This window comes from Salmo trutta, chromosome 40, assembly GCF_901001165.1.
Source record: "Salmo trutta chromosome 40, fSalTru1.1, whole genome shotgun sequence".
NCBI lineage: Eukaryota > Metazoa > Chordata > Actinopteri > Salmoniformes > Salmonidae > Salmo > Salmo trutta.
In genome coordinates, this window is record NC_042996.1 from 5,770,816 (window position 1) to 5,796,362 (window position 25,547).

Here is a 25,547-nt window from a genome sequence, read left to right on the forward strand (position 1 = left end):
GACTATACGAGCCTGCTGCTGCCTACCACCGCTCAGTCAGACTGCTCTATCAAATATCAAATCATAGACTTAACTATAATATAATAAACCTTAGGTCATTAATATGGTCAAATCTGGAAACTATCATCTCGAAAACATTATTCTTTCAGTGACATACGGAACCGTTCCGTATTTTATCTAACGGGTGGCATCCATAAGTCTAAATATTTTTGTTACATCGCACAACCTACAATGATATTTCATAGTTCCGTAAAATTCTGGCAAATTAGTTCACAACGAGCCAGATTCTGTATACCCTGATTCTGCGTGCAACGAACGCAAGAGAACTGACACAATTTCACCTGGTTAATATTGCCTGCTAACCTGGATTTCATTTAGCTAAATATGCATTTTTAAAAATATATACTTCTGTGTATTGATTTTAAGAAAGGCATTGATGTTTATGGTTAGGTACAGTCGTGCAACGATTGTGCTTTTTTTCGCAAATGCGCTTTTGTTAAATCATCCCCGTTTGGCGAAGTCTGCTGTCTTTGTTAGGAAGAATAGTCTTCACAGTTCGCAACAAGCCAGGCGGCCCAAACTGCTGCATATAACCTGACTCTGTTTGCAAGAGAAGTGACACATTTTCCCTAGTTAAAAGAAATTCATGTTAGCAGGCAATATTAACTAAATATGCAGGTTTAAAAATATATACTTGTGTATTGATTTTAAGAAAGACATTGATGTTTATGGTTAGGTACACGTCGGAGCAAAGCCAGTCCTTTTTCGCGAATGCGCATCGCATCGATTATATGCAAAGCAGGACTGGCTAGATAAACTAGTAATATCATTATGATTGATTGATTGTTTTTTATAAGACACGTTTAATGCTAGCTAGCAACTTACCTTGGCAACGTAAAGCAGGTGGTTAGAGCGTTGGGCTAGTTAACGTAAGGTTGCGTCCCCAAGCTGACAATGTAAAAATCTGTCGTTCTGCCCCTGAACAAGGCCGTTAACCCACCGTTCCTAGGCCGTCATTGAAAATAAGAATGTGTTCTTTAACTGACTTGCCTAGTTAAATAAAGCTTTAAACAAAAAAACAAAAAAAATAAAAAAATAAAAAAATAGGCAAATCGGTGGCCAAAAATACCGATTTACCGACTGTTGTGAAATCGGCCCTAATTAATCGGCCATTCCGATTAATCGGTCGACCTCTAGTTCAATTAGCATGCTGACTGCAGGTATGTCCACCACAGCTGTTGCAAAATAATTGTATGTTAATTTCTCTACCATAGGCCAATGTCGTTTTAGAGAACTTGGCAGTTTGTCCAATCTGCCTGACAACCGCAGACCATGTGTAACCACGCCAGGCCAGGACCTCCACATACGGCTTCTTCACCTGTGGGATCAGCGGGGGGTGGGGGGGTGCTGAGGAGTATTTCTGACTTTTAATAAAGCCCTTTCGTGGGGAAAAACTCATTCTGATTGGCTCGCCCTGGCTCTCCAGTGGGTGGGCCTATGCTCTCCCAGGCCCACCCATGTCTGCGGCCCTGCCCAGTCATGTGAAATCCATAGATTAGGGCCTAATTTATTTATTTAAAATGCCTGATTTCCTTATAAGAACTGCAACTCAGTCAAATCTTTGAAATTGTTGCATGTTGCGTTTATTTGTTCAGTATACTCATTGTTGAACCTAGTATATTTGTCATGTTTAACCCAAAGCATTGTCTCTCGCCATGCCACTGTTTTTTTCCCACTCCTCCATTGGTCTCCCAACAGTATCCCCAGCAGGCGCTCAGTACCTTTATCAATAGTCACCACGGGGTGTGTTGGTTCACTGTAGCTTACCGTCTCTTCCCATAGACAGGTAAACCATCCATCATTAAACCTTCTATTGGCAGGAGTGTTTGGAAGTTTAGGGTCAGAAGCAATATGATATGCTACATCAAATGAAAGGGATTGGCAGCACCCCAGCTAGTAGAAAACAATTGGAGATTTGTGTTGGTATTTCAAGGAATTGCATAGAATTCAAATGGCTAATTGACCTAATTTGATGCTTATGTAACAATGCACACTAGAAACACAGTGTACAGGTTCAACTGCCAGTCAAAATGCACCTCCAAGCACAGAAGCACATCAGAGTTCCCCCTCGTGTGTGTGTGTGTGTGTGTACAAATAACCTATCGACGGGGGATATTAGAAAGCCCTGTTGCTCACTCTCCCTCTCTTGGGCCCCTCTGTGATTGGAAAAGCCAAAGGACTATTAAAATGCTCCAGCTCTAGCAAAGAATACCTTGACTGTTGTTCTCACACACACACCAGCTTTGATGTTCCCATCGCCCTCCTATTTAATTAGACGGTCACAGACGGATAGAGAGACCGAGGGAGCGACAGAGCAAGCGAGGAGCGTTGTCTAATTAGTAGTGCCCCCTACAGGGGGAGTATACCTTCCTCCCTCAGTGGGATTCTTTGAAACAGTCTGTATTTGCACTTGGTATTTGTTATACATTGTAATGCTCACTCTCACCTGCTCAAGTTGCTCAGTGGGTAAGAGTGCAGGGTTGGTAACACCAGGGTTGGTAACACCAGGGTGGGTAACACCAGGGTGGGTAACACCAGGGTTGTGAATGTTATTCCTACATAGGTCACATAAAGGTAACTGCCAAAATAAAGGAAACACCCACCATAAAGCGTTGGGCCACTATGAGCCAGAACAGCTTCAATGCACCTTGTCATAGATTCTACAAGTGTCTGGAACTCTATTGGAGGGATGCGACACTATTCTTCCATGATAAATTCCATCATTTGGTGTTTTGTTCATGGTGCAAAACACTGTCTGAGGCACTGCTCCAGAATCAGGAGTGTTACAATTGGGTTCAGATCTGGTGACTATGACTGACCCACTCACCCTTTAAACCCCCTATGCTCCAATGAGTTCCCTCTTTCAAAGTCACTGAGATCTCTTCTTCTAGCCATGGTAGCCAAAATAATGGGCAACTGGCCATTTTTATACATGACCCTAAGCATGATGGGATGTTTTAATTGCTTAATTAACTCAGGAACCACACTTGTGTGGAAGCACCTGCTTTCAATATACTTTATACCCCTCATTTACTCAAGTGTTTCCTTTATTTTGGCAGTTAACTGTAAATTGAGTTAATGTCTTGGCTCGGAATTGCTTTGAATAAGTGTCCTGAATGACCGTGTTCGTTCTATATTATACTCTGGGATTGTGGGTGTTGTCCAGAAACACTTCCTGACTCGTCTTTGTGTGTGTGTGTGTGTGTGTGTGTGTGTGAGTGAGAGAGAGAGGTGTTAGACTGACGCAAGGTCACCTTAAATCCTCACACACTGCCAGGTCTACATCTCACGTGTACAAATACACACAAACAAACACTGTTAGAATGCCCTTCACTGGGGTTAAATCCCTTCGGAGGCATGGGAAAAGAACATCAGGCCCCCACTAATACCCAGCTGCGTGTGTGTGTGTGTGTGTGCGTGCGTGCGTGCGTTGGTGTGCATCCATGTCCATTCGTCGAGATAAGAGGGATTGAGGGTGTAAACTTGTTTCTGATCTTTACAACTAGTCTCCAACTAATCTAAACACACTGCGCACTTGGACCTAGAAACACTAATGTGCTCTTTAATCCTACTATTAGTGTTGCTGCATTCTGAACCCAGTCTATTTTTCAGCAGTAAACGCTCGCTCTCAGCACTCTTTAGCAGTAATCTGCAAGTTTGCATGTTTGCTATTCGGAGTGCTTTATTGTCAAAGTGCACACTATCGTTCTATTGGCCTCCCGAATGAGAACATGAAAGCCAAGTCTGTGATTATTACATATAGGCGTTTCTGTTCTCCTGGCTGACACACACAGTTTAAATTAAGTATTAGCTGTATTTTAAATGGGCACTTTTCAAGGCTGCATTTATTTGGGGTCCATTAAAACTAGGAACTGGGACCGGCCCTAGGCCCTGCTCGTAAAAGCTTGCCTATGAATCTGAGATAAGCACTCTACTTGCTATATCTTAATATATTGGATCGGAATCCATCTTTTTACCACATTTACATTAAGTAATTATGCACAGTGCAATAGTTTAAATGGCCCCACTAAATAATAAGTGCGGAGAACTGTAAGAGAGAGAGAAAATACTCTGTTTCCCATGATGCATTGGTTAGTGCATCACAGGCTGCTGCAGAGGTTTCATATTGATCCTGGAACTATTGCTGTTGGAGTGGTAGACACACACACACACACACACACACACACACGCACACACACACACACACTGTAGTCCGCCATATAAGTCCTACAAGTGATCACACAGGTCATTGTATAATCTGTAGTGAACATAAACTGCCTCCGAAGCTGAAGTAACACAGTTAGTTTTTCCCTGTTAATGTCTTTTCTAGCTGTATTCCCATTTGAAAGCACATTCCTATTTGCCTCAGCGTTATCAGAGAACACATGATAATGTGAATCTAAACGTGTTCAACAACCTAGAAAACTAGTACACAGCTCTTTCCCTTTCTATTTCAAAGCCATACTTTTTTCCTCTTCAACACCCCCACCCCACTCTTTCGCTCTCTCTCTTTCGCTCTGTCTCTCACTCTGTCTCTCCGTCTCCCTCGCTCTCTCCGTCTCCCTTGCTCTCTCCGTCTCCCTCGCTCTCTCCGTCTCCCTCGCTCTCTCTCCTTCTCGCTCGCGCTCTCTGTCTCGCTCGTGCTCTCTCTCCGCTCTCTCTCCATCTTGCTCACTCTCTCTCCGCTCTCTCTCCGTCTCGCTCGCTCTCTCTCCGCTCTCTCTCCGTCTCGCTCGCTCTCTCTCCACTCTCTCTCCGTCTCGCTCGCTCTCTCTCCGTCTCGCTCGCTCTCTCTCCGTCTCGCTCGCTCTCTCTCCGTCTCGCTCGCTCTCTCTCCATCTCGCTCGCTCTCTCTCCGTCTCCGTCTCGCTCGCTCTCTCTCCGTCTCGCTCGCTCTCTCTCCGTCTCGCTCGCTCTCTCTCCGTCTCGCTCGCTCTCTCTCCGTCTCGCTCGCTCTCTCTCCGTCTCGCTCGCTCTCTCTCCGTCTCGCTCGCTCTCCGTCTCGCTCTCTCTCCGTCTCGCTCTCTCTCCGTCTCGCTCTCTCTCCGTCTCGCTCTCTCTCCGTCTCGCTCTCTCTCCCGCGCTCTCTCTCCCGCGCTCTCTCTCCCGCGCTCTCTCTCCCTCGCTCTCTCTCCCCGCGCTCTCTCTCCCTCGCTCTCTCTCCCGCGCTCTCTCTCCCGCGCTCTCTCTCCCTCGCTCTCTCTCCGCGCTCTCTCTCCCTCGCTCTCTCTCCCGCGCTCTCTCTCCCGCGCTCTCTCTCCCGCGCTCTCTCTCCCGCGCTCTCTCTCCCGCGCTCTCTCCCTCGCGCGCGCTCTCCCTCGCTCTCTCTCCCTCGCTCTCTCTCCCTCGCTCTCTCTCCCTCGCTCTCTCTCCCTCGCGCTCTCTCTCCCTCGCGCTCTCTCTCCCTCGCGCTCTCTCTCCCTCACGCTCTCTCTCCCTCGCGCTCGCTCTGTCTCGCTCCCTCGCGCGCTCGCTCTGTCTCGCTCGCGCTCTCGCTCTGTCTCGCTCGCGCTCTCGCTCTGTCTCGCTCGCGCTCTCTCTCTGTCTCGCTCTCCGGCTCGCTCGCGCTCTCTCTCTGTCTCTCTCTCTCTCTCCGGCTCGCTCGCGCTCTCTCTCTGTCTCTCTCTCTTGACGACCTCGCTCGCTCTGTCTCGCTCACTCTGTCTCGCTCGCTCTGTCTCTCTCCCTCCCTCTTCTCCCTCTTTTCTTCCTTGCTAGAAGCACTGTGCTGATTCTTCCCTAACTCTGACACACTGAGTCAGAATGCCTTTTATAGCACACTGACTTAAGTAGATACCTTGTTAAAAAATGTCTCTCCTCTTAGCATGCCAACTTTGAAGTAGATTGCTAGCACTGTAGGAGGCGTTTTGTCAGATGAGCTCCCCACCGCTCCAAAACTGCTCCAAATTAAGTTGTTTTGGTTTTTTCCCCTTCTCTACTGACCCAGAGTCATCTGTTCACTCTGAGACGCTCTGCTTCAGAAACGGTGGTGGCAGCGGTAGCACGGTGGTGGCAGCGGTAGCACGGTGGTGGCAGCGGTAGCACGGTGGTGGCAGCGGTAGCGCGGTGGTGGCAGCAGTAGCACGGTGGTGGCAGCACTAGCAGCGGTAGCATGGTGGTGGCACCACTAGCAGCGGTAGCACGGTGGTGGCAGCACTAGCAGTGGTAGCTAACAACGTCAGTGGAAAATCCATTCTGCTAAAGCAGGGGGCACAGAGTACCGTGAAGATCCATGCTAATGTGGCAGAGGGGGAGTGTGTGTGTGAGAGAGAGACTGTGTCTACCCTGACAGCTCGCTACGATAAGCAGAGGTCATAAAAACACTCTTCCATTGTCTCTGGCCAGCGGCAACACAGACGCACTGTTTTCACCTTCCAATAGAGCAATAAAGTCTCCCTCCAGGACCACAACTGGTTCACATACACTAGGTTGGTAACAGTAACAGTCAGGTTAAATTGGATTTGAAATCGTTTCTAGTTACACGAGTCTGATCTCCCAGATTGAATATTGTTTGATGGTATCTTTTAAAGGCTCGCCTGTTGGCATTGCTGTTAAGATATGTTTCTATTGAATTCTTTAACAACCAATCAAAGCATAAGTCTGACAGTGAACCAATGAAAATCAATCAATACGGCCCCATCTGATAAAACACACCTCAGAAAAACAAGTCAGTCTCTTCCTCTTTCCTTACGCAACCGCTCATCCCTAGGCCTCAACCCCCAACCGCTCATCCCTAGGCCTCAACCCCCAACCGCTCATCCCTAGGCCTCAACCCCCAACCGCTCATCCCTAGGCCTCAACCCCCAACCGCTCATCCCTAGGCCTCAACCCCCAACCGCTCATCCCTAGGCCTCAACCCCCAACCGCTCATCCCTAGGCCTCAACCCCCAACCGCTCATCCCTAGGCCTCAACCCCCAACGCTCATCCCTAGGCCTCAACCCCCAACCGCTCATCCCTAGGCCTCAACCCCCAACCGCTCATCCCTAGGCCTCAACCCCCAACCGCTCATCCCTAGGCCTCAACCCCCAACCGCTCATCCCTAGGCCTCAACCCCCAACCGCTCATCCCTAGGCCTCAACCCCCAACCGCTCATCCCTAGGCCTCAACCCCCAACCGCTCATCCCTAGGCCTCAACCCCCAACCGCTCATCCCTAGGCCTCAACCCCCAACCGCTCATCCCTAGGCCTCAACCCCCAACCGCTCATCCCTAGGCCTCAACCCCCAACCGCTCATCCCTAGGCCTCAACCCCCAACCGCTCATCCCTAGGCCTCAACCCCCAACCACACACACACACACACACACACACACACACACAACACACACACACACACACACACACACACACACACACACACACACACACACAATAGCAGGGATCCTCAGACACAGCAACAACTCATCATGTCAACCTACTATAGTGTGTAGCCATCAGTAATTGGCTTTTACTCCCAACAGCATCGTTGAGTCACAGCCACGACGTGCAGCCAGGCGTGCTCATAGTGGAGCTTGTTGTTTGAGTTTCATTCATACAACTGTTATGAACAGGTAGGCCCTGAGTCATCACCAGTGTTGTTTTAAAGGTTGTCATTCATTATAGTATTAAAGAATGTTTATTTCATGTTTTATACAATTGTTATAAAATGTTGTTCTATAGTCTAATCATTGGTAGTAGAATATTTGTCTATCATTTCCTTTGTGCCATTTGGAATAAATTGAATTCTACCGACCTGTTATATTCCAATAACTAGGACCCTATTGAGTCATATCCCCCTTGACTATAGAATCATCAAAGATATTGAATCATATAGAAATATTTTTAATCATATAGAAAGATATTGAATCATATAGAAAGACATTGAATCATATAGAAAGATATTGAATCATATTGAATCATGTAGAAAGATATTGAATCATATAGCCTAGATAGCAAATGGAATAAGTAATGCAGAAAGTAAATATTTGAGGAGCTGTTATTTCATGAACACATTGTTTGGTCATTAGAAGGGACCAGCACGCTATGTTCCTCTATCCTCATGTGGGTAAACAATTAATTTACATTCAAAATCCTATTTCTCCTAACCTTACCCTAACCTTAACCCGTAACCCTAAACCTAACCCCTAAACTTAAAATAGTCTGTCCTCGTGGGACATGGGATATGTCCCTACGACAGAGCATTTTCCTTGTTCTAAAATCCCACAAGGATAGTACATCCCCACAAGTATAGAAGAACCAACCACGCACAACCCGTACAACCACACACAACCCCTACTACCACACACAACCCCTACAACCATGCACAACTCCTACAACCACGCACAACCCCTACAACCACGCACAACTCCTACAACCACGCACAACCCCTACGACCACGCACAACCCCTACGACCACGCACAACCCCTACGACCACGCACAACCCCTACGACCACGCACAATCCCTACAACCACGCACAACCCCTACGACCACGCACAACCCCTACGACCACGCACAACCCCTACAACCACGCACAACCACGCACAACCCCTACGACCACGCACAACCCCTACGACCACGCACAACCCCTACGACCACGCACAACCCCTACAACCACGCACAACCACGCACAACCCCTACGACCACGCACAACCCCTACGACCACGCACAACCCCTACAACCACGCACAACCCCTACGACCACGCACAACCCCTACAACCACGCACAACCCCTACGACCACGCACAACCCCTACGACCACGCACAACCCCTACGACCACGCACAACCCCTACGACCACACACAACCGAGCACGCACAACCCCTACAACCACGCACAACCCCTACAACCACACACAACCGAGCACGCACAATCCCTACGACCACGCACAACCCCTACAACCACACACAACCGAGCACGCACAACCCCTACAACCACGCACAACCCCTACAACCACGCACAACCCCTAAAATCACGCACAACCCCTACAATCACACACAACCCCTACAACCACGCACAACCCCTACAACCACACACAACCCCTACAACCACACACAACCCCTACAAGCACGCACAACCCCAACAAGCACGCACAACCCCTACAAGCACGCACAACCCCTACAAGCACGCACAACCCCTACAAGCACGCACAACCCCGAGAACCACACACAACCCCGAGAACCACACACAACCCCGAGAACCACACACAACCCCTACAACCACACACAACCCCTACAACCACACACAACCCCTACAACCACACACAACCCCTACAACCACACACAACCCCTACAACCACACACAACCCCTACAATCACACACAACCCCTACAACCACACACAACCCCTACAACCACACACAACCCCTACTACCACGCACAACCCCTACTACCACGCACAACCCCTACAACCACACACAACCCCTACAACCACACACAACCCCTACAACCACACAACCCCGAGAACCACACACAACCCCTACAATCACACACAAGCCCTATTACATCACCTACCATTTAGTGACCCCCTCCAGCCCCTAGTGAGAGAGCTTGGGACTATAGCCTTGTTCTGTTCAATGTTCTCTGTCTATATAGTTCAAATAATACAATATCAACATTTCTGACACCATTCAAACCAATGAGGGTTCAGAACTTTAAAGCCAATTATCTCAGAATCATCTTTTTGCAGATAGAACCATTATAGTCCCAAGCTTACCAGTGGTTCAGTCCATTACTGGTTATCAGCTTTTCCTGTCTGTTGTACTATACTGCCCCACCCCCACCCCACCCTACACCTCTAGTTGGTTCAGCCCTCCAGGCACAATCAAGGAATTCATTCTTTCCCTGTTCTATCTGGCACTTTTTCATCATGTTCCGTTTGCGCCGTATCTCTCTTGCTCTCTCTCTCCCTGCCTGTCTCTGTTTTCCCCTTCTCCTTTTCTATCTGCTCTGTCTCCCCTCTTTTGATATTTGTTTATTCCATTTAATATTTCACCAACATGCTTATCCTGCTCCACCACATTTCTCCTGCACTTTCTTTCTGCTGATTCGTCTGTTCTGCCCGCTTCTCTCTCGCTCTCTCTGCCTCCATCTTTCCTCTTTTGCATTTTTCTGATTTTCAACCATTCTACTTTTCCTGTTTCTCTCTCGCTCACTCTTTCTCTCCCCTTTTCCTTTCTCTCCCCCTCTCTCTCTTATGTCTTCCCTCCTTTTCTCTCCCCTCCAAGCTTTCTGCTTCTCTCTCTCTCTTTTTCTTCCTCTCTCCATCCGTCAGAGTCCTGTGAGCTGTGGCGGACACGGTGCATGCTGCATGCTCCTCTCCTTCCAAATGGCTTCCTCAGTGATTGCTAATGAAGCACACGGAGTAGAGCGAGAGCTGCTTCCTTCCTTCCGACGGAGGACTGGCGTTTGTGTCGCCCTGGACACGGCCTGCCTGACAGCCCCCAAAGACTAGCTAGCTAGCGGCACCACGTTAGCTCAGTACAGAACCAGTCCAGTATAGATTGGTGTGGTACTGCAGAGATATAATTCAGTACAGAACCACTCCAGTATAGATTGGTGTGGTACTGCAGAGATATAATTCAGTACAGAACCACTCCAGTATAGATTGGTGTGGTACTGCAGAGATATAATTCAGTACAGAACCACTCCAGTATAGATTGGTGTGGTACTGCAGAGATATAATTCAGTACAGAACCAGTCCAGTATAGATTGGTGTGGTACTGCAGAGATATAATTCAGTACAGAACCACTCCAGTATAGATTGGTGTGGTATAGCAGAGATATAATTCAGTACAGAACCACTCCAGTATAGATTGGTGTGGTACTGCAGAGATATAATTCAGTACAGAACCAGTCCAGTATAGATTGGTGTGGTATAGCAGAGATATAATTCAGTACAGAACCACTCCAGTATAGATTGGTGTGGTACTGCAGAGATATAATTCAGTACAGAACCAGTCCAGTATAGATTGGTGTGGTATAGCAGAGATATAATTCAGTACAGAACCAGTCCAGTATAGATTGGTGTGATATAGCAGAGATATAATTCAGTACAGAACCAGTCCAGTATAGATTGGTGTGGTACTGCAGAGATATAATTCAGTACAGAACCACTCCAGTATAGATTGGTGTGGTACTGCAGAGATATAATTCAGTACAGAACCAGTCCAGTATAGATTGGTGTGGTACTGCAGAGATATAATTCAGTACAGAACCACTCCAGTATAGATTGGTGTGGTATAGCAGAGATATAATTCAGTACAGAACCACTCCAGTATAGATTGGTGTGGTACTGCAGAGATATAATTCAGTACAGAACCACTCCAGTATAGATTGGTGTGGTACTGCAGAGATATAATTCAGTACAGAACCAGTCCAGTATAGATTGGTGTGGTATAGCAGAGATATAATTCAGTACAGAACCACTCCAGTATAGATTGGTGTGGTACTGCAGAGATATAATTCAGTACAGAACCAGTCCAGTATAGATTGGTGTGGTATAGCAGAGATATAATTCAGTACAGAACCAGTCCAGTATAGATTGGTGTGATATAGCAGAGATATAATTCAGTACAGAACCAGTCCAGTATATATTGGTGTGGTACTGCAGAGATATAATTCAGTACAGAACCAGTCCAGTATAGATTGGTGTGGTATAGCAGAGATATAATTCAGTACAGAACCACTCCAGTATAGATTGGTGTGGTACTGCAGAGATATAATTCAGTACAGAACCAGTCCAGTATAGATTGGTGTGGTATAGCAGAGATATAATTCAGTACAGAACCACTCCAGTATAGATTGGTGTGGTACTGCAGAGATATAATTCAGTACAGAACCAGTCCAGTATAGATTGGTGTGGTACTGCAGAGATATAATTCAGTACAGAACCACTCCAGTATAGATTGGTGTGGTACTGCAGAGATATAATTCAGTACAGAACCACTCCAGTATAGATTGGTGTGGTACTGCAGAGATATAATTCAGTACAGAACCACTCCAGTATAGATTGGTGTGGTAACAGCAGAGATATAATTCAGTACAGAACCACTCCAGTATAGATTGGTGTGGTACTGCAGAGATATAATTCAGTACAGAACCAGTCCAGTATAGATTGGTGTGGTACTGCAGAGATATAATTCAGTACATAACCACTCCAGTATAGATTGGTGTGGTATAGCAGAGATATAATTCAGTACAGAACCACTCCAGTATAGATTGGTGTGGTACTGCAGAGATATAATTCAGTACAGAACCACTCCAGTATAGATTGGTGTGGTACTGCAGAGATATAATTCAGTACAGAAAGCACAGGACAGACACCTACTGCCTCTAGGATCCCTCTTGTTGTCCAGCTACACAACTGTGCTTTGTCAGCTCACTACAGCTTAGTACAACATTGGATGATGTGCTATATCATAGGTAGAGCACAGTATGCCAATGGTATTGCATTGGTGTAGGATAATACTGCACAAAAACAGTACAGAACTCTACAGACCAGCACAGCGCCACCATACGTACTGGATGTGGATACCTGCTGGTTGAACATCTCATTCCAAAATCATGGCCATTAATATGGAGTTGTTTCCCCTTCTGCTGCTATAACAGCCTCTACTCTTCTGGGAAGGCTTTCCACTAGATGTTGGAACATTGCTGCGCGGACTTGCTTCCCTTCAGCCAGAAGAGCGTTAGTGATATTGGGCACTGATGGTGGGCGATTAGGCCTGGCTCGCAGTCGGCGTTCCAATTCATCCCAAAGGTGTTTGATGGGGTTGAAGTCAGGGCTCTGTTGAGGCCAGTCAAGTTCTTCCACACTGATCTCGAGAAACCAACAACATTTCTGTATGGACCTCGCTTTGTTCATTGTCATTCTGAAACAGGTAAGGGCCTTCCCCAAACTGTTGCCACAAATTTAGAAGCACAGAATCGTCTAGAATGTCATTGTATGCTGTAGCGTTAAGATTTTCCTTCATTGGAACTAAGGGGCCTAGCCCGACCAATGGAAAAACAGCCCCAGACCATTATTCCTCCTCCACCAAACTTTACAGTTGGCACTATGCATTGAGTCAGGTAGCATCCTCCTGGCTTCCGCCAAACCCAGATTAGTTCGTTGGACTGCCAGATGGTGAAGCGAGATTCACTCCAGACAACGCGTTTCCACTGCTCCAGAGTCCGCTAATTTGAAGGAGTGTCCACATACTTTTGTGTATATAGTGTATGTGCTATCTTAATTTGATCACTCTGTTGTTGCAGAGAATTTTCCTGCAATTTCCACCTTAAAATGTCAGACTTGATTTGCCTTAACACATTTTTTTTTATCAACACCTACAAAAATCACCATTAATTATAATCCACATAATAATTGTCTGTTGCTGCAGGATTATATTCCTGCTGTGATAAACTGTTCATTTATATCTCTCTCCTCTCTACTTTGTCTTTTTCCTTCGGTCTCTCTCTCTCTCTCTCTCTCTCTCTCTCTCTTCTGTCTCTCTCTCTACTGTCTCTCGCTCGCTCTCTCTCTCTCACTCTGTCGCTCTCGCTACTCTCTCTCTCTCTCTCTCTCTCTCTCTCTCTCTCTCTCTCTCGCTCTCTCTCTCTATTCAGCACACTCCAGTGAGAATTGGGAAAGCTACTTTGTGGCTCTCACACACTATCACATCGTCAAACCAATTTCCTGCTCAAATCATCACACCGGAGAAACAATGACAAATTCTGGCTCTCGTTGGCGATGAAATGGACTGAATGAAGCAGCTATGCTTGTTTTCCAAGCCCCCCCCAAGTCACCGCAGCTCGCCCCGCTGTCCCTACCCATGAAGTAGCCACAGCACAGATCACTGCTGACACACGCACACACAGGCACATACGCAGACACACACACCCACAGGCACATACGCAGACACACACACCCACATGCATACGCACACACAGGCACATACGCACACACCCACATGCATACGCACACACAGGCGCATACGCACACACACAGGCACATACGCACGCACATGCATACGCACACACACGGGCATGCTCGCATATGCAACAAAGCAAACGCACACATTTCACTGTTGGTCTACACCTGTTGTTTACCAAGCATGTGACAAAGAACATTTGATTTGACACACCACAGTGCCCGTCAGATGCTGTCCCTTAGCCAGCCCTGCACTTTGACACACAGTCCCTTTCTTAAGGCAAGCCGTGAGTCACCGGCGGTAACTGAGAGAGGGGAGAGGGGGAAGGAGCGAAAGAAAGAGATGGGGGGGAGACGTGTTTTGATTTGATCATGTCTGATCCTTGCCTAAGTGACCAGCGTTGGCCTAAGGTGCACTGCAGAAGCCTGTATTTAACCCAATAGGTAGTTGGGGGGGGTGGGGGTCTTCAAGGTTAGATGGTATAAGGTCATGCATGGGCACAACATGTGTGGCTTTGTGTTTTGTGTGAGGTGAACTGGCTGGGATTGTTTGTTTGTGAGATGTGTGTGTGTATAAGGGTGTGTTACTGTTTGTGTGCCAGCGATATGTTTGCATCAGTGACAGACGCAGTGAATGTAAAACACGTATAAGTAATGTGTGTGGGATTCAGGTTCTCTAAGTATTTGGGTTTAAGAGAGATTTTTAGTGTGTTTATCAGCTCAGTGGCAGTGTGCATATGGTTGTGTGCATCTGTGTGTAATCTAAGTAAATGTGGGCTGTGTGTCTGAGTGTGTGAGAGAGGCAGGGATATTTTGACTGTGTGTGTGTATGTGTGTGTGTATGAAGGAAATATTAATCAGTTTGAGTGTGTATGTATCAAAACCCCCCTCCTAATCTGTCTCTTTGGATTGGAGAGGGCCCCTCTCTCTAAGCCCCCCTCCCTCCTCTCCATCTCTCTCTCTAAATTCCCAGAACCGTCACCCCTACATACACACACGTCACTCTCACTCTGACGGGCCCTGACTGCAGGTTAAACACATCAAAAGCTGCCTTAGCTCTCTCTCTCTCTGCTATCTCTGCTCTGCCTCAGCTCTCTCTCCCTCTCTGCTATCTCTGCTCTGTCTCTCTCTCTCTCTGCTATCTCTGCTCTGCCTCAGCTCTCTCTCTCTCTGCTATGTCTGCTCTGCCTCAGTCTCTCTCTGCTCTGTCTCTGTCTGCTATCTCTGCTCTGCCTCAGCTTTCTGTCTCTCTGCTATCTCTGCTCTGTCTCTGTCTCTCTCTCTCTCTGCTATCTCTGCTCTGTCTCTCTCTCTCTCTCTCTCTGCTATCTCTGCTCTGCCTCAGTTCTCTCTCTCTCTCTGCTATCTCTGCTCTGCCTCAGCTCTCTCTCTCTCTGCTATCTCTGCTCTGTCTCTCTTATGCTCTTACTGCATGGTGCAGCGCAGAGAGACGAGTATGTCAGCCACTCTCCCTTTCACTCCCTCCCTCTCTTTCTCTCTTCTCTCTTTCTTCTCTCTCCTCTCTCTCTTTCTTCTCTCTCCTCTCTCTCCCACACAAATAAATAGGAATAAATAGGAGTAGAGAGGAAATAGAGCCGGATCCCTCTGAGACAATCTTGCACCGTCCTCCCATTACCGACTCGGTTACGTAAACCGGTGACAGAGGGGACAGTGTGTGCCGTTTAACGGCTGCCAGGGCTTGGCCGGTGACCGGGCTGCGGTGACACTACCTCGCCACCAGCAGTTTTTTATTTTTGTGGGACGAGTTTTATACACGGGGGGTGTGTCCGTCCAGGCTGTGTAAATTATAGACCAATCAGAGTTGAATCACTCAGACACAGTGAGCGATATGCCCTCATCGTCGATACCAGCTCGTATTATTACTTCCTTTTACTGCTTAATAAGATGCCCCCAATTTGTTTTTGTCCAGTTTTTGTCTGATCTTTTTTCTCTTTTCTTGCATTTTAATGAGCTGTGGCGCCGGGGGCCCTGTCGCCCGGTTGTTAATGCTCCGGCGTCCCGCTGAAAGCCAGCGTGCGTCTTGGTAAAGAAAGAGAAGCCTCTGTTCTGTACGTGTCACTCCTTACACCGATAGTCAAACAACCGGCTCTATAAAAACACGCTGTTAGCCAGTTGGAGCCGTCCACAGACACGTCATCTCTCCAGGTTAGGGCCAGGGGGGAGCTAGGCAGGGCTATGTTAAGATGGAGAGGGAGATTGTTGAAGATGAAGAATGCACAGTTAACGGCGAGACCCACAGCATTTGTCATCATAAAACCGTCGCTGACTGATGAAGCCACAACAGCTGGGGGAATGAAATGAGGAGATGTTTTGGGGGCCAAGAGGAAAGCGTGCAGGCTCACATCACCAGGGTCTGTCTCGTACATCCACAAGTCTTGTAGTGAAAAACACCTCTCTGACCGCTTGAAGTCAAGCACATAGAAAACAACCCCCTCAAGTTAGCACACCTTATCACACCCTACATCTTCATATCTTTACACACATGCAATCATTCACTGACATGACAACAGTGCAATCTCATACATATCACTGGGGAGCACTTCAAATACCCCTGTATAAATAGAGGCCCTTTAAAAGCTATTTCTCGTGGTTTCCATGCATTTGGAGAACTTCATGAAAACAGGACAAATGTAGTATCCGCTTTGAAATGGGCCACACCTTGATTAAGTACCGTGTCATTGACTAATGTTATGCGTACTAAACGTAGCTTCGCTCCACCTGCCTCGACACACGGGCATATCAAGTGTTATTAAAAACAGCAGCAGGCACTGTGCTGTGATTCATTCTGTGTGAGTCACCCAGCACACGCAGGGTTAAAGTGTAGCTGCAGAGTCTTACTGCAGTGTCTGAAGCGTTTGGCTGTTCGCTACAGTACGCCAGGAGAGAAAAAGAGGGAGAAAAAAACGTCATCTCTCTCTGTTTGTTTTTTTTCTCTCCAAAAATCATTTTTATTGCATTTGTAACATTTGGCACAGTACAAATTCATGGTGCTTATACAAGATACACCTGTAAAGATCAAACACTGACCTTTTTTTGAATGTTTTTTTTCTTAAAGAAAGTCTTCTCAGTATAAATGTTTTTTCTCTTTTCACTGCATTCTTTGTAGCATTGGTTTAAAAAAAATCACACAGAATGCCTCTTTTTTAAAACAAGTCTACCCTCATTTCTCAAAGTCAAGATAGTATGTTAAACAACTCGTCTTTTTAAATAGAAGTTACAAGTTAGAAAATAGTTTCAATGTATTTATTTTTAATATAATATGCTTCTCTATCACCAGCCCATGGTAGTTTCAATAGTTTCATATATAGATTTATTTATAAGCATTTACAACAAGAAATGATCAGTCTTTTTAAGTTTTGCACTCTGTACAAAAAAGAAAGTTCCTGTCCTTTTTTCCCATTGTGCATTCTATTGCATGTAGTTATGAGAAGAGAGGGGGGGCTATGGGGATTGGGACGTGGCTCGGGAGGGGGGTTGTGTGGGGGGCTTTAAATCTGAGTCTCCTGAACCTTCTCCTTGGTGTGAGTTTTTATGACAAAGGGCTCAGGGAGGTTTGTGATGGCGCTGGGCAAGGTTCGAGGGAGAGAGTTCCCAATGTTGTTCTCTGTCCATTTAGCCCCGTGTCCTGCTGGCTTGTACGTGTTGTATTTGGGCTTGAGGGTGCGATAGTCCACCTTGTGATGGTCTGCTTTGTGGGGACTGGAATCCATTTTGGGTTTCTGGTTGCCATAATCCTGTTTGTGGGGGCTGTTGTAGTCTGATTTGAAGACGATGTAGTCCGGCACGGCCTTGGGTGTGTATTCTGATTTGGGTTTGTATTGACTGTTGTCGGGTTTGGATTTGTGTGTACTGTACTCCGGTTTGGATTTGGACTGAGTGCTGTAGTCAGGTTTGTAAGGGCTGTAGTCTGGTTTAGGTCGTGGGTGAGTGCTGTAGTCAGATTTGAATGGGCTATAGTCCGGTTTGGGTTTTGGATGAGTGCCATAATCCGGTTTGAAGGGGCTATAATCTGCTTTAGGTGTTCTCGGGTGAGTGCTACTGCTATAATCCGGTTTGAAGGGGCTATAATCTGCTTTAGGTGTTCTCGGGTGAGTACTGTAGTCAGGTTTGAAGGGGCTATAGTCCGCTTTAGGCTGCTTGTGAGTGCTATATTCAGGTCTGAATGGGCTATAGTCAGCCTTTGGTCTATGAAGGCTAAAATCTGGTGTAGATTTGTGGGCGCTATATTCCACGGTAGATTTGTGGGTAGTGTAGTCCATGGTTGGATTATAGGTGGTGTACTCAGCCTTTGGCTTGTGTATAATGTAGTCTGGTTTGGGCTTGTGGATTGTGTAGTCCCCCTTGTAGTCTGCTTTGGGTTTGGGGAAGCCATAGTCTGTTTTGTGGCTGATATAATCCAGTTTTTGGATGCTGTTGTGGTCTCGTATCTCGGGCAGAGTGTGGTCTCGGATCTCGTTGGCAGCAGAAGCTGGCGGCGGCAGGTCCTCCTCGTCCACCTGGATGATTTCCACCGTACGGGCGGCTGCCACCGTGCTCCGCTGCTGGTGGCGCTTCCTCAGCTTGTAGAAGGCGATGAGCATGACGGCGGCCAGCAGCGTGACGGCTACGAAGCAGCCGATAATGATCTTGGTGGTTTTCATCATCTCGTCCAGGCTGGGGACTGTGTCGGGTGGCTTGACCGTGGCGGACTTGGAGGCAGGAACGGCGGACGGTCGGGCGCCTGGCTGGCCCTCGGTGTTCTGGAGCAGAACGGTGGGAGTAGAGATGAAGACGGGCTGAAAGAGGGAGGGAGAGGCGGTGGTGGTGGTGCCAGCGCCCCCCGTACCACCTCCTGCTTCTCCTCCTGCCCCCCTACCAGTGTTAGGGGCGCTCGTTGTGGTCTTGGGCTTGGGCATCTCCGTGGTGGGTCCCGGCACTTCCACGGTCACCGTGGTGAAGTAGCTGAGGTTGGACGTGTTGAGTTCAGCCGCGCTCACGTTGAGGTAGGCCGAGGCGTTTGAGTTGCCAGCCGCGTTGGACACCATGCAGGTGTAGGTGCCTGTGTCAGCCGCCAGGACATTGGAGAAGTTGAGCGTGCCGTCGTTGAGCACGGCAATCCGCTGGTGGGCCGAGGCGTGCGTCAGGACAGTCCCATTGGGCAGCAGCCACCGGACCGAGGACATTGGCGCAGTCCGGCAACGGAGCTCCGCTACGCGCTCTGCCGAAATGTTCAAGTCTCTTGGCGCATCGCCTATGAAGGGGGCAGAGCACTGGAGCACGCCGGTCTCCCCCCGGTCCACCTCCACCAGCTGGCGGCCCCGCATGTGGGCCGGCGCATGGCATCGGCCGCAGCAGGTAGAATTGGTAGGGATGTACTCTCGCAGCCAGCGCGCCAGCCACAGGGCTTCACAGCCACAGTTCCAGGGGTTGTGGTGGAGGTGCAGCTCCACCAGGTACCTGAGGGGGGAGAACAGGTCGTGCGGCAGGGAGCTCAGGTTGTTGTGGGCTAGGTTGAGCTCCACCAGCGAGCTCAGGTCGTCAAAGGCGTTGCGCTCGATCACCCCAATCTGCGAATTCATCACCCACAGCTTCTTGAGTGAGCGGAGGCCCCGGAAGGAGCCTGGCTTGATTTCGGAGAAGAGGTTCTCCGAGATCTCCAGCTCCTCCAGGCCCAGCAATGGGCTCAGATTGGGCATCTCCCCCCGGATGTTGCACATGCCCAGGTTGAGGTACTTGAGGTTGTGCAGGCCCTCGAAGGCGCCATCGGAGATGAAATCCAGCTTGCGCAGCTCGCCCAAGTCCAAACGCATGAGCGAGGGCACTCGGTTGAAGGCATACGAAGGGATGCTCTCGATGGGGTTATTCCTCAGCCATAATTCCCTTAGCTTGGACAGGTACTCAAAGGCACCACTGGGCACCCCAGTTAGCCGGTTGTCAAATAGCTCCAGCGTGTTTAGGCTGGTGAGGCCATTGAAGGCGCCCACCTCGATCTGCCGGATAGCGTTGCGGCCCAGCTGCAGAACCTCAAGGTGGTGCAGGTGTCGGAAGGTGTCGGCCTGCACCTCTCCAATGGCGTTCTCCATCAGGTTGAGGTGGCGCGTGTTGGTGGGGATGCCCGGGGGCACGCGAGTGAGGCCGCGCCGAGTGCACACCACCTTGCTCAGCTGGCTACTACACGAGCACTGCGGTGGGCATCCCTGAGGCCCTGGCGCTGCCGCCCCCGCCATAGCCAGAGAGGCGCTGCTCCACGCTCGCGCCATCAGGAACACAACACAGAGCAGGGTGGCTCGACGCACAGCTACCCGCCCCAGGAGACTCATGATGTGGCACGCTCATAATTCAGCATCGTCCGGGGGGAGAGGGCCGGAGGTGGGGTTTGGGGGGGGGGGGGGTTGGTTGGTTGGCTGATTGGGTTGGTGGTCGAAAGTGGGAGGGGGTTGGGGTATAAAGAGGGGAGGGAGGGGGGTTGGTTGTTGAGTAACCAGGAGAGGGCTTGCCCTACCCTGGATTAAGCAAGACTCTGGCTCTCTTTTCCATGGACACTACTGGAGGGGGGAGGACGACTGCTCTTAAATGTTTCTGAGAAAGAGAAAAATAATAGAATAGGAGATGGAGATGATTGAAATAGGGTTGGAAACGCTAGACACCTACCTCAAGCTTTTATTTACAGGTCCTTACGAGATTGTTTTCTCTTTTTTTGTCAATCACAAACAGAGTGTTTAAATCAGGTATATATCCAAGGAGCAGAAAAATAAAGACACTTCTTTCTGCGCTGTCAGAAGCAAATGAAGTGAAGATTCTTTGCCAAAATGGCCCCTTTTTATAATTCCACACAAGCGAACATCATCCGAAGAAGGAAAAGATGTGAAGGCCCATCCGGAGCTTGTGTTTTAGATGGGTAGGAATCCAGTCAGGCTCCTAAAGCAGTACACACTCGCTCCCCCTCGGCTGCTCTTCTCCCGCTTGTCCTTGAAATCCGCCGCTCGATGCCTCCGCCGAACGCCTTCTCCAAGTCTCCATAGCACAAACGCGTGCTCACCGACACACACACTCCGCACTCTGAAAACCCAAGGCAGAGAAGAAAAATGGGTGGGGGGGTGGGGGTTTCAGGGTAGTGGGGGGGGGTTAAGGAGGAAGAAGAAAAATTCCACAGTCCTTTCAAATGTTCTTCCCCTTTTGTTTGAGGTGGGGGGGGAAACAGGACCCCCCCCCTTTCCTTTCCTTGGCTCTTTCTATTTTTTGGTGGTCAGTCAGTCAGTCCACCCTCTCTCTCTCTCTCTCGGTGTGTCGCGTCGTGTCCACTTGATTTCTGCAGCGCTCGGCAGGGTTGAAAAGGCTACACGACACACTGCGGTCATTAGCTTATTTCTCCTCTTAACTGGCTCTGCGCTCCAGCACAGCAGCACGCAAACACGGCTCGCCAGCAGCGGCGCTCACACACACACACACACACACACACAGCAGCTGCAGCCTGCCTCCCGCGCACTTCCCAATAATCCGTCAATTTCTTCCGAGGGTGGGTGGGGGTTTGTAGCAGGGTTGAGAGAGGTAGCGAGGGGGGGCGTAGAGTAGATTCAGCAACAATATCAGCACAGCAAAAAGAGGCTAAAGCGTCATCTCCCTCCGTATCTCTTTTCCGCTCCTGTTTTCAACCTCTTTTTGTCTTCACCGCGCGGCAGAATAGGAGAGCGAAGCGAGAGAGCTGAGCGGGGCACAGGGGTGAATGTTACAGCAGCGTGGATGAGGACAACAGATCCGCTGTAGCAGCAGATGAGCGGGGATGTGTCTCTCTCTCCCCCTCTCTCGCTCTTCTCAGCCCCTGCAGTGTCCTGAGGTAGTGGCCAAGCTCAAAGCACTCAGTCCTTTGTGTATGCCAGCGCGAAGCCTCTCAACCGTGTTAGCTTCCACTGTCCTCTCTTTCTCTGTCTCTCTCTTTCTTTCTTGTTTCTCTCTCTGGCTCCCTGGCTTAGGGGAGAATGAAGCGCTGCCCAGGTGAACTGGAGAAAACGGCAGCGTGTCCCCACGGCAACATGATTTTAACCCCTGCAGCCCCGGTGTTAATCCTGCTGCTCAGGTTATTCCGGCACGTTTTTCTGGCGCCAGTGTGGTGCAAGGCTGCTTCTCTCTCGTTTACTCACTCTCTCACTTGCATGCTCTCTCTCTTTCATTCGCTTGTTCACTCTGTTGCTCTCTCTTTCTCTTTTGTCCTTGAGTGGGGAACGTGAATGTACTGCTGACGCATCCCGCTCGGAGCAGTGCATTGGTTTGATGCAGTGTTTTTGTGCATTAACTAATCCACTCTCTCCCTCTCTCTCTTTCTCTCTCTCGCTCCACCTCTCTCATTCTACCCTGTTCCTCTCCCCTCTCTCTCCTCTTCAGTCTCACTCAAGCCTGTGCTCTTGCTCTCTCTCCTCGTTTTCCTGTCTTCTCATATTTTTTCTCTCCCCCATTGCTCTCGCTCTCTCTCTCTCTCTCTCTCTCTCTCTCTCTCTCTCTCTCTCTCTCCGTCCTCCTGTCAGAAGGTCAATGTAGAGTGATTGTATCCTGCCTGACGTGTGGGTGTGTGCGTGCGTGCGCACACGTGCGCTCTGGGCCCTGGGACATTTTGAGGACTGGATGGTGGGAGATGGTCTACTGTTGAGTGAGGTAGAGATAGTGAAAGCGAGAGGGACAGAGAGAAGTGAAAGAGAGAGGGACAGAGAGAAGTGAAAGAGAGAGGGACAGAGAGAAGTGAAAGAGAGATGGACAGAGAGAAGTGAAAGAGAGAGGGACAGAGAGAAGTGAGAGAGAGAGAGAGATGGAGAGAAGAAGTGAAAGGGAGAGAGAGGTGGAGAGAAGAAGTGAGAGGGAGAGAGAGAGATGGAGAGAGAGAAGTGAAAGAGGGAGATACGGAGAGAAGTGAGAGAGAGACGGAGAGAAGAAGTGAAAGAGGGAGAGGGACAGAGAAGTGAAAGAGGGAGAGGAACGGAGAGAAGAAGTGAAAGAGGGAGAGGGACAGAAGTGAAAGAGGGAGAGGGACAGAGAGAAGAAGTGAAAGAGGGAGAGGAACAGAGAAGTGAAAGAGGGAGAGGGACGGAGAGAAGAAGTGAAAGAGGGAGAGGGACAGAAGTGAAAGAGGGAGAGGGACAGAGAGAAGAAGTGAAAGAGGGAGAGGAACAGAGAAGTGAAAGAGGGAGAGGGACGGAGAGAAGAAGTGAAAGAGGGAGAGGGACAGAAGTGAAAGAGGGAGAGGGACAGAGAGAAGAAGTGAAAGAGGGAGAGGAACAGAGAAGTGAAAGAGGGAGAGGGACGGAGAGAAGAAGTGAAAGAGGGAGAGGGACAGAAGTGAAAGAGGGAGAGGGACGGAGAGAAGAAGTGAAAGAGGGAGAGGAACAGAGAAGTGAAAGAGGGAGAGGGACGGAGAGAAGAAGTGAAAGAGGGAGAGGGACAGAAGTGAAAGAGGGAGAGGAACAGAGAAGTGAAAGAGGGAGAGGGACGGAGAGAAGAAGTGAAAGAGGGAGAGGAACAGAGAAGTGAAAGAGGGAGAGGGACGGAGAGAAGAAGTGAAAGAGGGAGAGGGACAGAAGTGAAAGAGGGAGAGGGACGGAGAGAAGAAGTGAAAGAGGGAGAGGAACAGAGAAGTGAAAGAGGGAGAGGGACGGAGAGAAGAAGTGAAAGAGGGAGAGGGACAGAAGTGAAAGAGGGAGAGGGACAGAGAGAAGAAGTGAAAGAGGGAGAGGAACAGAGAAGTGAAAGAGGGAGAGGGACGGAGAGAAGAAGTGAAAGAGGGAGAGGGACAGAAGTGAAAGAGGGAGAGGGACAGAGAGAAGTGAAAGAGGGAGAGGGACGGAGAGAAGAAGTGAAAGAGGGAGAGGAACAGAGAAGTGAAAGAGGGAGAGGGACGGAGAGAAGAAGTGAAAGAGGGAGAGGGACAGAAGTGAAAGAGGGAGAGGGACGGAGAGAAGAAGTGAAAGAGGGAGAGGAACAGAGAAGTGAAAGAGGGAGAGGGACGGAGAGAAGAAGTGAAAGAGGGAGAGGAACAGAGAAGTGAAAGAGGGAGAGGGACGGAGAGAAGAAGTGAAAGAGGGAGAGGGACAGAAGTGAAAGAGGGAGAGGGACAGAGAGAAGAAGTGAAAGAGGGAGAGGGACAGAAGTGAAAGAGGGAGAGGGACAGAGAGAAGAAGTGAAAGAGGGAGAGGAACAGAGAAGTGAAAGAGGGAGAGGGACGGAGAGAAGAAGTGAAAGAGGGAGAGGGACAGAAGTGAAAGAGGGAGAGGGACAGAGAGAAGTGAAAGAGGGAGAGGGACGGAGAGAAGAAGTGAAAGAGGGAGAGGGACAGAAGTGAAAGAGGGAGAGGGACAGAGAGAAGTGAAAGAGGGAGAGATACGGAGAGAAGAAGTGAAAGAGGGAGAGAGAGGGACAGAGAGAATAAGTGAAAGAGGGAGGGAGAGAAAGATAGAGGGACATAGAGAAGTGAAAGAGGGAGGGAGCGATAAAGAGAGAGGGACAGAAAGAAGAGTCGCTCTGATTTCGATGATAAACCTCTTTTTGATGAATGATTTTACTCTACATCTACTCTCTCTCGCTTTCACTCTCTCGTTCTCTCTTTCACTCTCTCGTTCTCTCTTTCACTCTCTCGTTCTCTCTTTCACTCTCTCGTTCTCTCTTTCACTCTCTCGTTCTCTCTTTCACTCTCTCTCCCGTTTGCTCACTCTCTTTCCCTTTCTCTCTCTCTCCCCCACTCCTCCATTTCCCAGGAACAGGGAAGAATATCTGACTCCTTCCTTTCCCCACTATTCTCTCTCCCTTTATCTCCCTCTCTCGCTCCCACCTCTCGCTCTTACTCTCCCTCTCTCCTCAAATTGATGTGAGTGAATGGTGATTAGTCAGGGGTCCGGCCCCTGGTCGGAGAGTGGGATGCTGCTGACTGTGGTGCTTGGAGTACACCTGGCCACCGTGCAGGGTCTTCATGGTGTGTGTAGAACAGCGATTCCTCAACTAGACTAGATGGGTTTTTCTTTAGTGGATGGTCATGGGGCTGGAACATAATTACAAATCATTTGTAGACTGCACATTGAACGCAACAAGATATAAAAATATTTGACTAAAACATAATCATTTCAAACTTTGCTTACATTCGTATACGATCACACTTGGGGATACTTTGGAAAATATTTCCAACATTCAAATCACTTTGAGCTGATTTGCTGGTGTTTTTACAATATTTTATGTCCAACAATAAAACTATTGTTTATTTATAATTGTTTTGCTCAGAAAACGTATAATAAAGTCACTTGGCCGCCAGCTGGGGAACCCTGGTTTAGAACATAGAATTACAACTGATAGAATGCACAGTTCCCTGATGGCTCTACCGGTGGCCATATTTGATATACAATCCAATGTGCCACAGCTATCTATGTTTAGATGCTATCTATGTTTTTCAATAGTGCGGTGTGTTGGAACGCTTGTGGAACGTCACATGTGTTTGTGAGGCGGAGGTCCTGAGTTGGAGTCTCGGTATGAGCTGAATCAGGGGGAAGCAGTACTCACTAAGCAAGCAGCGTGTCGTCCTTTACATTACCTTCCTGAACGCATCCCAATGGGCTTTAGCTAAGTGGGCTAAGTGTT

The 25,547-nt window shown here is 48.7% G+C and overlaps 2 protein-coding genes across 2 annotated transcripts in view; one reads left to right on the forward strand and one right to left on the reverse strand.

Moving 5' to 3' along the window:
• LOC115180120 (staphylococcal nuclease domain-containing protein 1) overlaps positions 1-25,547 on the forward strand; it is a 317,205-nt gene that overhangs the window by 121,338 nt on the left and 170,320 nt on the right. The window lies entirely within an intron of this gene.
• LOC115179976 (leucine-rich repeat-containing protein 4-like) lies at positions 16,885-20,266 on the reverse strand. The gene has a single exon (XM_029741798.1). It carries the CDS (start codon positions 20,258-20,260, stop codon positions 17,450-17,452), a length of 2,811 nt encoding a protein of 936 aa, XP_029597658.1. The 5' UTR covers positions 20,261-20,266; the 3' UTR covers positions 16,885-17,449.